This window comes from Plodia interpunctella, chromosome 9, assembly GCF_027563975.2.
Source record: "Plodia interpunctella isolate USDA-ARS_2022_Savannah chromosome 9, ilPloInte3.2, whole genome shotgun sequence".
In the NCBI taxonomy this organism is placed as follows: domain Eukaryota; kingdom Metazoa; phylum Arthropoda; class Insecta; order Lepidoptera; family Pyralidae; genus Plodia; species Plodia interpunctella.
In genome coordinates this window covers 3,362,529-3,374,162 of record NC_071302.1, presented here as the reverse complement: position 1 = coordinate 3,374,162, position 11,634 = coordinate 3,362,529, and the positions used below count along the sequence as shown (strand labels likewise).

The following is an 11,634-nucleotide window of genomic DNA, read 5'->3' as shown; positions in this document are numbered from 1 at the left end:
TCTGGTTCCCCACTAATAGGAAAAGTAGGCCAATCTAAAGCGATGCCGTAGATCGCCTGTTTGTTCCTATTTGTAAACAGGACGAAACGTCCTTGTTTTTAAGTGTTTTGGCAGTGCTAACGAAGTTTTTTGGCTGGAGCATTAATTTTGTTTTTTTTTTTTGTATTCTTGCTTGTTTAACCAGATGTTATAGCAAGATGTTTTAGCGGAAACACAATATTATCATGCAGATAAATACGTGATGTAATCAGCTGATCGAATAAAGAAAATATATTTTTCAAATTTCCGCATTTAATAAATTGAGCTTTCTGATCACAAGTCGACTGCTAGCTTAAAATTTATGATTCAAATATGTGGCTGGACTTTATTTCCTTATAGATTATCGTATAGAATTTAATCAAAATTTAATGTAAATACAGAATTTCATCGGTTCTCATTTTGTTTTGCTGTGTGCAGCGCAAGAACGTTAAATGTCGCTCCATTTAGAAGTTTATATAAACTTCTACTTCCCTACATAAACAGCCATTGACTTGAGAGCGCCTCTCTGAATAGACATTGGTTTCAAAGAAAAATCTTTGAAATAAATTCACTCGATGGGAACTAATCACTGGCTATTTTTGAGGTTAGATACAGCATTGCTTTGTGCAGTGTCAAAAGTCAAACCAAAATATAAGTTTATAAACTAAAAAACCGACAGGTGCAAGTAACACTCTAAAAAGTATGAAAAAAGATATATTTTTATTGTTGATATAGAAAATTGTTGTATAAAAATTATTAAATGTAAAATATGGAGTGGTCTTATTCTAAACTGTTAACCACTTATATAATTTCCACCAAATAAAAAAGTCAACACATCTATCTATCTCTTTCTCTCCCTCAAATCTGAACATATTCCCTGTTATTTCCTCATCAAAGCCCAGTGGCCGCTTTCCTACAGTCTACACACATGCATAGTCAGTGTACCGGCAGTTCAGTTTACGAGATTCTTAGCACAGGCTGGTAATTGCCTAACGCGGATTGGTTAAATTTTACCGCTCGACGTAACTTCTTGGTCGGATTGGCCCCGCGAGGGTAACTTTTCCTCCGCGCTTTATGTCTCTTTGTTGACGCGTGTGACAATTCGATATTAAAATAAGACCAGACGAGTTAAAGGGTTAAAATTAAAAAGTTTCTATTAATAATCGAAAATTAAGTCATCGTTTGGTTTTCATGAAATAATGACTAAAGGAATGAAAAAACCACACCTAAACTACTCTATATCCTTGGCTATCGTACGAGTCGAATAATGGACACACAGCCTTAACAGCTGAAAGGCAAAAAGAGTATTATCGAAAAGGGTTGACGTCAGGCAGGCGGCCGGTTGTGAAATGTTCAAAACTAAAAGGTTAATTAAATACTCGGCTTTGGGGCCTCACAAACCCAAATGTAACCGGGAACACGCAAGATAGAGAGAGAGAAGAGGTAGGAAGAAGACCGAAAATAAATATCTTGAATATAAATTTTGTTGAAAATCAGGACAATGTAAGTGATCGAACTAAAGGTACATATAAATTATTTAAGCCAAAGTCACCCATCCGAAGTTTGATGTCCATTATCTAAGTATACTAACTTCCTAAATATATTTCTTCGTAGCCATAGCCAACTCGTATATACTGAACTGCAAACTTCGTTGTAATTCTATAACAAACTAGCACCGTACTTTACAACAATAACTTAACACTTAGGCTTCTCCAAGTATCAACTTAATTAACACTTAACTACTTCTAAGTATATTCTAGCACGTATTAAGAAAATTGCCAATAATTTTCCTTACCTAGCTCGCGAATTAACCACATATTATTTTTCGGCCGTTAAAATTCATTGTATTGTATATGACATGTATCTATTGTATTTAGAAAATTATATTTTACAATGTACTTTCTATTTTTTTTTTAATATTTAATCATTTATTTATAAAATTGTCAAACATGCAAAATAAAACATACAATACTTAAATACAATTTGAAATCTAACCCATGTTAACATTATAACCCGCTCCTTAGCGTCTCCAGTGGAAAGGTGCCTAAAACACTAGCCACGTTACCGCGCTGTATTGCTATGGCTATTCTTTGCACCAGAAATGAGTCAGAGCGGGCGTCACCGGATTTCTCCACTATACTGTGCCCGATCTATTGTATTGTATAATATAATATTTGTCCCGGCTTTGCTCAGGTAGATCCAAAATAAATTATACAACTGAACCATCCCGATTCCTTTTGAATTACTCTACCTATAAAAAAAATCCGCATCAAAATTCGTTGCGTAAAAAGATTTAGGATGTATGCTACATTTAGCGGGAAACGAATTAGTTTTTTATAGATAGCGATTCAATATTTTTTAATAATGTTTAAAACACAAAATCTAATCGAATTTATCGCGAAATTTTTTTGAAGTAAGTAAACCTTTTTCGCTTCATATTTTATTCACAAATGGCCGCGGAGTTTTCAGTGAAAAAAAATAACCGGAACGTCAGTCATTTTTTCGACATTCTGATATGAGTTTTAATTTTTCGTTACCAAAAATCAATTCCGTGTTTTCTTTTACAAAGTTAGATTTTAGTTATTTAGTTTATATTTTTGTTTTACGAAGTGAAAAATGCAGTCGGTGGTCACTTTTGAAAAGCCACTTCCTCATTTGAGCTTATCGGACTGGGATGCCCGACTTTACGGCCTACAGGTTTGTACACTTCTCATTCTTTGCGTGTTCCCGGCTGCATTCGGGGCTGGGACGCCGAAAACCCGAGGTCAGCGTAATAATTTAAAAAATGTATTCTGAAGTGATTTCACAACCAGCCGCTTGCAGCTGCACTGTCAACCCTCATTGAGGATGACATTGCCTACCAGCTCCCGAGACTATGTATAATTGTTAATTTATCAATTTCTGTATACAAGAAACTTATGAAATAGAGTAAGTATATACATGTTTCTTCATCGCCTCATACTTCGTCCACGTAAGGTTTTGAAGTTTTGAAGTGGTTCTATTCTAGGGCGGAATCACACACCACGGGTCGGTTACTTATACTTTATCTTGCAATTCCAAGATTTTGTAACAAAACTGAGAAAGTAAGTATTAAGATATCGTGACAAACAGTTTATAATTCCATAAATATCTATTGTACTTATGTATTCTGCATGTATAAAATATTGCCTAACATTATAAAGAATAGTTCTCATAAACGGGGAATTGAACTAAAGATGACATTAAATAAGAATTTGAATCATAGTAATAAATAAATTTTACCAGTAAGACTGAATACGCGATAAAAGAATGACTGAAATTTTATTTCGATCCCTTTTAAGAACTGAAATTCACGCATGCGAAGCCGCGGGCAAAAGCTAAGTAATAAATAATTATATATAAAAAAATACCTAAATAATTTTATTTCTTATGAATATATAATGTATAATTATAATAGAATATAATAATTCTATACATCTGAATTATTTCAATATCGAGACTTTAGCACGGTCGGCTATCTAATATTTCAGCACTTTACGCGAAACTTTGTAAAGAGTTGCTGAGGGTAAGTTAATATTAGCAGAATTTATTTTAATTAAGTAACCCCGAACATTCTAGTTTCATTAATTTAGCCAGATAATCACTAGATAGCCCAGATTATTTGCATTATAAAGCAATGCCTGCCCGGTGAATGAAATAAATTGCATCCTTTTGTTTGAACATTTAAAATAGTAAAACGAATGTTGGTGACTATCTTAAATAAATAACTTATCAACACTCCAGAAATATTCTGTTAATATATATCTATTATCCTTGCGTGTTTCTTTCCATGAAGCATTGCCAGGGACCCGCGTAAAAACCTGTAATTTTGAAGATTCGGTGCGTCATTACACGTAATAAACCTCAGCCATGAGTAATACCTACGACTGAAAGAGAGAACATGATTTTACAATTGACCGCATGCCTGACGTCAACCCTTCTTAGGAATGTAGATCGACTACATAAGTAGGTCATTTCATTTTTAAATCAAATAATGACTATTCAGCAATATCGGCGCTGTAATAATTTCATGGGACTGGCCGATTTTGTCGGCAAATTAGAAAAGTTTCCCAACTCAGGAAATTGCCTGGTAAGCCTATCGCGGGAAGATTCCGAGTATCACCCAACAGTTAGGGTAATGAAAATTTATCATTTTACGAGCCTCTCAATGGCGCTAGGAGTATCGCGTGGCTTTTGTGGCTTTGAAAATTTGAAGTATCACCTGTAGAGGTCAACAAAGACCCTTCGAAACGAATATTATTATATACATATTATTATCAATATCTCGGGTTCTAAGCAACGTATCACGATTACCAGATAACCTATACCAGATTTTAGACCTTCAGCTATACCTACAACTGTACATAATTTATATCAGAATGGAACTTCTAACTTGAACCTCTGAAGGAAGTACAGACTGTCGGTCTACTTTCTTCCTTACAGCATACCTAAAACTCGATAGGTATTGTTTGAAGTATTTTCCATAATGTTTAACAAATTCTCGGTAAGATTCTACCTGGTTTTGTGAAGAGCTACATTATCGGTAGTCGTCTTAGAAAATCGCTAAACTGAGTAAGAGAACCGATTCAAAATTGTATTTTTAAATTTGAGTAGGAATCATCAATCTCCTTTATCAATGAACGTGATAAATGGTTAGTTCAACCCTTTGAACGCTAGATTTTTTGATATCGTGGAAATAAGACAACACTTGTGAATTACCTACCCGTATAGATAATAAACCAAGGAAAACAATCAATATATACTTGTTACAGTTGCAGTCTTAGATACCTATTCCGTAAATCATAGTTTTCCTAAGTATCAGCTTAAAGTATTGTATATAATTTGTGCCTAGGTAAATCATCCTCTGCAGCCCTCCATGACCCTCTGTTAGGGTACCTATAGGCTTTTTATTTCGTTCATATTTGTACAATGTTTAAATAACATTCCTAAGAAAACTAGGAATTTACCGATGAAGAATGCATATAATTACACTGTTGCCACAATCTTTACAAAACCAATGCAATACAGTCAGCTCGATGCCTTTCAATTTTGTCATAAAGAACCTCTCCACGTCATTGCTCCATTTATTCCAGCAGGAGTCTTGCACAATGTCCATGTCGGAATTATTAGATTTCGTACTACAAAGCAATAACAGCTTTCTGTCTTCAAACTTCGTCCAGTCGATGTGAATTTTATTCATATGAAGAACCGTAAATATTCATTTTTGCAGACTTTACTCCACTGTAAAGTCGAATTACATAAAATCCATGCATTGTTTTTGAAAGTTCAACCAATATCTTTTACGAGTGCATTTAGTTCTCTAGTACTATTGCTTGTCTGCGTCGAGAGAAGCGGAGTTTGGGTCGTAAAATAAATTTTGTTTAGTCCATGCTAAGTAATAAATTGTTTAGTTTCAGAAGTCTAGTCAAAGTCTAGCCTTAAAACTTACTTTGATTTGTTCTTACTCTTTCCTTTCTTAAGCAGCAATAACTGGTATCGGATCATGATCTGATTTATAAGTTGACCGCTAAAACGTCTGTTTTTTATTTATCATTAAAATAATATCGTTGTATATTTATGTATCCAATAGCAGAAAAACAGCATGTATCTAAACTATTCTTCCATATAAAGTAACTTACTTTTATTCCAAATATAAAACTTCTATCCCAAATATAAATTATAATAATATAAATATAGTACCTACCTAGAGGACTACTAAAAAATTGACTATTGTCATAGTACCTATACCTATCGCTTGACCCGTTTAGGTACTATATACTTACCTACTTATAAGTAAAGTCAAAGTTGTAGTTCATAATCCTTGTACATCGCATTATAGTAAGTACCTAAGTATTATAATCGATAGCAATATTCGCAACACATAGTTTTGTTCGTCTGAAAATATATCTACAGTACATAATACAAGAAATATTATGAAGTGTGACCCTCTGGTCACACTTCGTTATATTATTATACGTTTAAATTCATTACTAATTCTATCCATATAGCTACTTTGAGACTCGTTATCTATCGTTATACGAATTCCGAATAGCTATCTGTCCGATGTTGATGCATTTCGTTCGATAGTGCTATTTGATTGGCCACACTGAATATGATGGCTTGTATTTAGATCTCTCTCTTTGATGTTAGATAGAAGGAATTTTCGTGGAAATGTACACGAAAATCATTTGAGTTGCATTGAAGATAATCTGTAACAGCTTGATATCACTGACATGCATTTTGCAACAGTGCTATTCATTTCGTAAGATACCTGTTTAAAATAGACAACGTGCCACGTGGATTTCGATACTTTTTGATTGATTTAAAGAGTACCTAAGTATTAATTAGTAATTAATAAAATAAATGGAGAAACGGTGGTGGTGTAATGGTTAGACGCCTGCCTGTGGATCGAAAGGTTCCAGGTTCGAATCCTACTCGTGCTATAAGAGTTTGTATACCAATCTGACTCATTATCAATTCTGACTCAGTCCACCACTTGCTTCCGGTGAAGGAAAAACATCGAGAGGAAACCTGCACACTGGTTGATTCATTAACTTGTGTGTGAAATGGAGAAGGCAATGGCAAACCACTCCATTACTAATGCCAAGAAAGTTGTTATGTGTTTTTCGTTCCACGTAACAACCACGACCCTCACCCATGAGGAATACTACTATGAAGAAGAAAATAAATAGAACATTAATTATCGTGTCACAAATAGATGTTATGAAACTGATAAATACTTCAGAAGCGTAAACATCAATTCGTTTCTTGGAGTCCTTTTTTCACCAGCTATATTTTTAATTAATTTATTAAAACATTACAACAGTGTTAATTTAACACTATAGCAATGTTTTCAGAATACCTAGGTATAGCATTGAGAATTTGTCCAAAATCTTCTATAGGTAGTAATTTCTTCAAACATTGTATGGATATATTCATGTAAGTAGGTAAAGACGTAAAATCACTATTTAATATGAAACAATTACGTATGAAATCTTAGTACTATTTTGAAATGTATAAATGTTGTTATAATCTTTAACAGGTAACAGCAGACACACGCAGAGCGGATGCCTTCGACCTGCGATATTCTGCCCACCAACTTCGGAATGAAACCAAAATCAAGACTGATTGGGACAGCTACCACAACAATAACCGACTTCGAGCCAGGTCACTCTCGAATATTCTGTATTTTTTTAACTTTATTACAAAAAATTCTAAAAGGCGGACTTAAAGCCGAAGTTTTTTTCTAATATCTATCAAGTAGGCTGTTTAGAGACTGTACAGACTAGTAGTATGAGACTAATATAGTCACTTATCTTCCATCCGATCAAAAAGCTGAAAACAAATTTGTGTAGGCATTAGCGTTCTTGATGACTTTATCTCTGCAGTGAGGTCTAAACCGTAAGCACTCTCAGATTTTTGCATTGATTATAATAGATAAATTTAACCACAAGGTATCCAAAAATTTACATGTATTTTCTTCATAAATTATTATGAGTGTTTGCATGAATTATTTTACCCATTGTCCCTGTATTAGTATAAGCCAACTAATTTAAAAATAAGGATATTATCTCGTATGTAAATATGTAGGTAATGGTGGCCACTAAAGATCCTGATTCATAATATAAAGGAATCTATGTATAGTGTTAATATAATAATTAAATTTTGTTTAATGAAGTATTACACAAAATTTTATTTATTATATTAACATTTGTAAGGAAATCTATATATATTAATATTCTATTTATATTAATACTTGTTTAGATAAGTATAACAGTAATAAATAATTCAGATGCAGTAGTTTTGCAATTGTGATAATGATTTTCATATAAATGTTTACAGGGTCTATGAAATAGAACAATGGAAGTCAACAATTCAAGAGCTTCTGGACCGCTTAGACCGGGAGATGGCTTCCCTGAAAGAGGAGAAGGCGTCAACTGAACGAGAGTTGGAACAGTTGAACATGCCTCTACTGGTTTGCTCTGAATGCTTGTCCAACAGGGACGGCAGAAGAAGCTCGGAGTTGACTTACGATCTGGCTGACACTGAGCTGAAGAAGGTAGGTGGATTTCAAACTACATAAGATCTAGAGCTAGTATAAAATAAGAAAAATTATAGAACATTTAACACTTAACCAAATTCCACCAAGAGCAAATGATTCGAATCTTATTAAGTACTCTCAGAATTTTGAAAAAGCTTTTTAAATTATAGTAACTGAATGGACGAACAAAGAAGTAAACTTAACTAATTGACCGGAAATTATTTTTAAATGGATTTCAGATGATTGCCTCATATTATTAAAAATAATTGTAGTAATAACTGTTGTGATGTAAAATATTTATTTCAGGAACTTTGTGTAACAGAAAGCAACAAGAAAATGTTGATAGATCGCTGCCAATCGGCTTGGGAAAAGATAAATAAACTGGAAGTGGTCAAATTCAAACTGCAGCTGGACCTTAATGACAAGAACGAAGCGTTGCAGATAGATAAAGACATGCTGAGCTTGGACAAAGACTGTGCGAATATTACTTATAAAACTAACTCGTTGAAAACTCCACCAAGGTAGCAAATTTTTAATTTAAGACTGTTAAGACACATGAGTGATATTTTTGTACAACCTACATAGGTATTAAAAATATTTATTTTTAGATTTTGAAGATGTTACCATGCAGAAATATTTTACAAACTTTTTCGATTAAACCTTCTCAATTGTGTCTTTAAATAAGATTTTTTACGAGAGGCTGGTTTAACGTGCTTATCGTAAGCAAAATTTGTGTACAGATTACTTTTCCATTTAAGTATATTTATCGCATAGAATGTGTAAACAGATTTTTGTAATATGTTTAGGTTAAATATTTATTTTCGAAATGTATGAATTAAGTTACATACTTTATAGGATAACGTTCTCTTCCCAATATATTCGTTCATGTAGTACGACAAAGAGGTAGTCTGCAAAGTTTACGACACTCCATCCTGTTAAACGCAATCAAAATCACATATCCTCCACCTGCTGCCACGGTGTAGCTATTATAAAATATTATGGCGAATAAATTGTACATAAAATATCACAGAATCAAGTAAGAATAAAACCAAACCGAAAGATATACTTAACGACATAAAATTCAGTTGCAAAATTGCGTTTTAAAATTTAATGTCACATTAATTTCGCGCTACTCAAGATAAAGTGACAGCCTCGTGTGATTCCGTTGGTTCTAATATAATATAAACATTAAAAGGCTATTGCATTTAGGTAATAAAAAAATTAAGAATCCTCAGGTAATACTTTGTGCCAATTTACTAAGGATTCTTAATGTAGGTACCTTGCTTTCTATCTTTACAACATCGAAATTATTGCGAATTCAGTAATATCAGATCTATGAGCTTCTTCTACTTTTTGAGTTGTTATGGCTATCTAAGCAAAGTGTGTGACAACTCTAATCCCTTTATCATCATTGAGATCCTCCATCGTACATCGATGATATGTTTTGTGTTGTTATATTTTATTTTTTTGGCAATAAAAGTTATTCTATTCTAAATGATAACAGAATGATCACAAACGAGCAATGGTATGAAAAATGCGAGGCCACTAAGAAAATGGCGTTGGATGAGCTCGCGGATACTCTGCGTCTAAGGGAAGCCCTGTTCGTAGCCAGAGGACGGGCTAGGAACGCATTGCGGGCTCAGACTGATGTCACCAACTACATGATGAGAAGGAGGATCTACGACACCCAGCGGGCGAGGAACGAGCTGCAGTGGCAGAAGATGAAGGTAACACTTATGGAGCTTCAATGAGAGACCCGGATTGCTAACTTTTTCAAATCGTTTTTTTTATTAATAAGTGCATTTTACCTCAATCTAGATTGATAAGAAACAAATACAAGGCCTAGGAAGCTACATGCAGGCTCAAAAATACCAATTTTCTCTTGCCTTGAAGATCTTTGAAATGCATACCTTAGCAGTTCGCAGTAATAGGGAAAAGGAGGCGAATCGAAAGCTACGATAAGATGACTATAACTGTAAATAACCATGAGATATGTTTACTTAGGACGGTTTGCGCCAGTCAATTTTGCAGTCTCTTTTAACCAGGGCAGAAAAACAAAGAACGCAGTTTTATCTAAACTACTACAGTGCGCCAGTTAAAGTAGACACAACCTTGGCAACCCAAATATAATGACAAGTTTTGATTAAGAGAAAAATTAAACAAATATGAATATTTCACAGATGGAGGAAAACATGGATAAGTTGAACAACGAGATAAAAACAATGGGCGAGCAGTTCGCTGACAAGGTGAACGCTCTGAAGGTAGCTGAAACCAGGTTGGAAACAAGAGGGTACCGGCCTGGCATAGAACTGGCTTCGGATGAGGCCGACCTCGGTCTGAAAGAGGAGGTGAAGAATCTGAGAGAGACCATCAGGCAGCTGCAGGATAAACTGGACTGTGCAAAGTTAGTTTTATTTTTCACACTATTTGACTAACTTTCTCTAGCTATTGTTTGTTTCATATAAATTTATTGCTAAAAAAAACACAAGGAAAATACAGAAACACTGATAGCAACGGTAAAACGGTCAACGGGCAAAAAATACATAACGAAAGCATAGGACGAAAAGTAGCAACACAACAAAACCATTGTGTCCATGTTGAAGCTTCATTGGAAAATATTTGAATAAGCAATTGCTTAATAAATAATTTAGTAACTTCAATAAAGATCCACTTAAAGAGTTTCTTGCCGTATATAGACGATACCGGTACCCACTCGTGCTTATTTATAGATTCTTCCTTCGTTAGTCTAATTATCTTATAAGATTCATCAAAAATAAATAATAATAATTGACAACAATCAATTTTCAGAGCCACCTACAACGCTCTCGAGAGTACATCAATTCAGATAGCAATAGACTTGAACGACAAGGAGAACACCCTGGAAACCGACATCCGAGCCTTGGAGATGAGAGCTGCTTTGGAACCGAAACGTCCTCAGGGCACCGATAAGAACTTAATACTGGCCAGCATGAAGGACGAAGTCCCGAATGTTGAAAATTAAAAAAAAAAAGCTTCCATGGATGATATAGCAACAGAAATGTGGTTTTAATTAATGTTGTTTTCGCGTGATTTGTGACATTTAATATTGAATTTGGTTTATTATTGAATAAATTCTTGTGCTCTTTGATATTTTTTTCCATCATCAAAAGTAAACTAAATTTTACCAAACTATTTAAGGAATCCCTACCAGCATGTTTTAGAATTCGAAAGGAAGATAGGTATAGGGAATATTGCACAAAGCTCATTGGAGAAGGTGACTCGAAAACACTACACGTTGCCATGGTGCACAAGTCAATACTTTTTTTGCTTGCTTTGGAACAAATTACAATGTCAAAAAATGTTGTCTACAATCTCGGGGATATATGGAATCTATGGAATTAGTATGTACCCCGGAGTACCTACCTACTAATTCCATGTGGTCTACATCTTAGTTTAGTTAGTGCTGCACTCTGGCGTTATAACATCGCAATAACATTTTCTCGGATTCCATTTTTTTTTTACAATTACAAATCGTATTAAATTAATATTTTACAACTATATTCTTCACTTCAATAGAT

The 11,634-nt window shown here is 34.1% G+C and overlaps 1 protein-coding gene across 1 annotated transcript; it reads left to right on the top strand.

Moving 5' to 3' along the window:
- Nucleotides 1-2,489: 2,489 nt before the first annotated feature.
- Nucleotides 2,490-11,202, top strand: LOC128672594 (uncharacterized protein). Its single transcript, XM_053749844.2, has 7 exons — nt 2,490-2,715; nt 7,079-7,203; nt 7,879-8,095; nt 8,384-8,598; nt 9,582-9,804; nt 10,258-10,481; nt 10,886-11,202. The coding sequence occupies exons 1-7, from the start codon at nt 2,635-2,637 to the stop codon at nt 11,076-11,078; spliced, it is 1,278 nt and encodes a 425-aa protein (XP_053605819.1). The 5' UTR covers nt 2,490-2,634; the 3' UTR covers nt 11,079-11,202.
- The last annotated feature ends 432 nt before the right edge of the window (nt 11,203-11,634 follow it).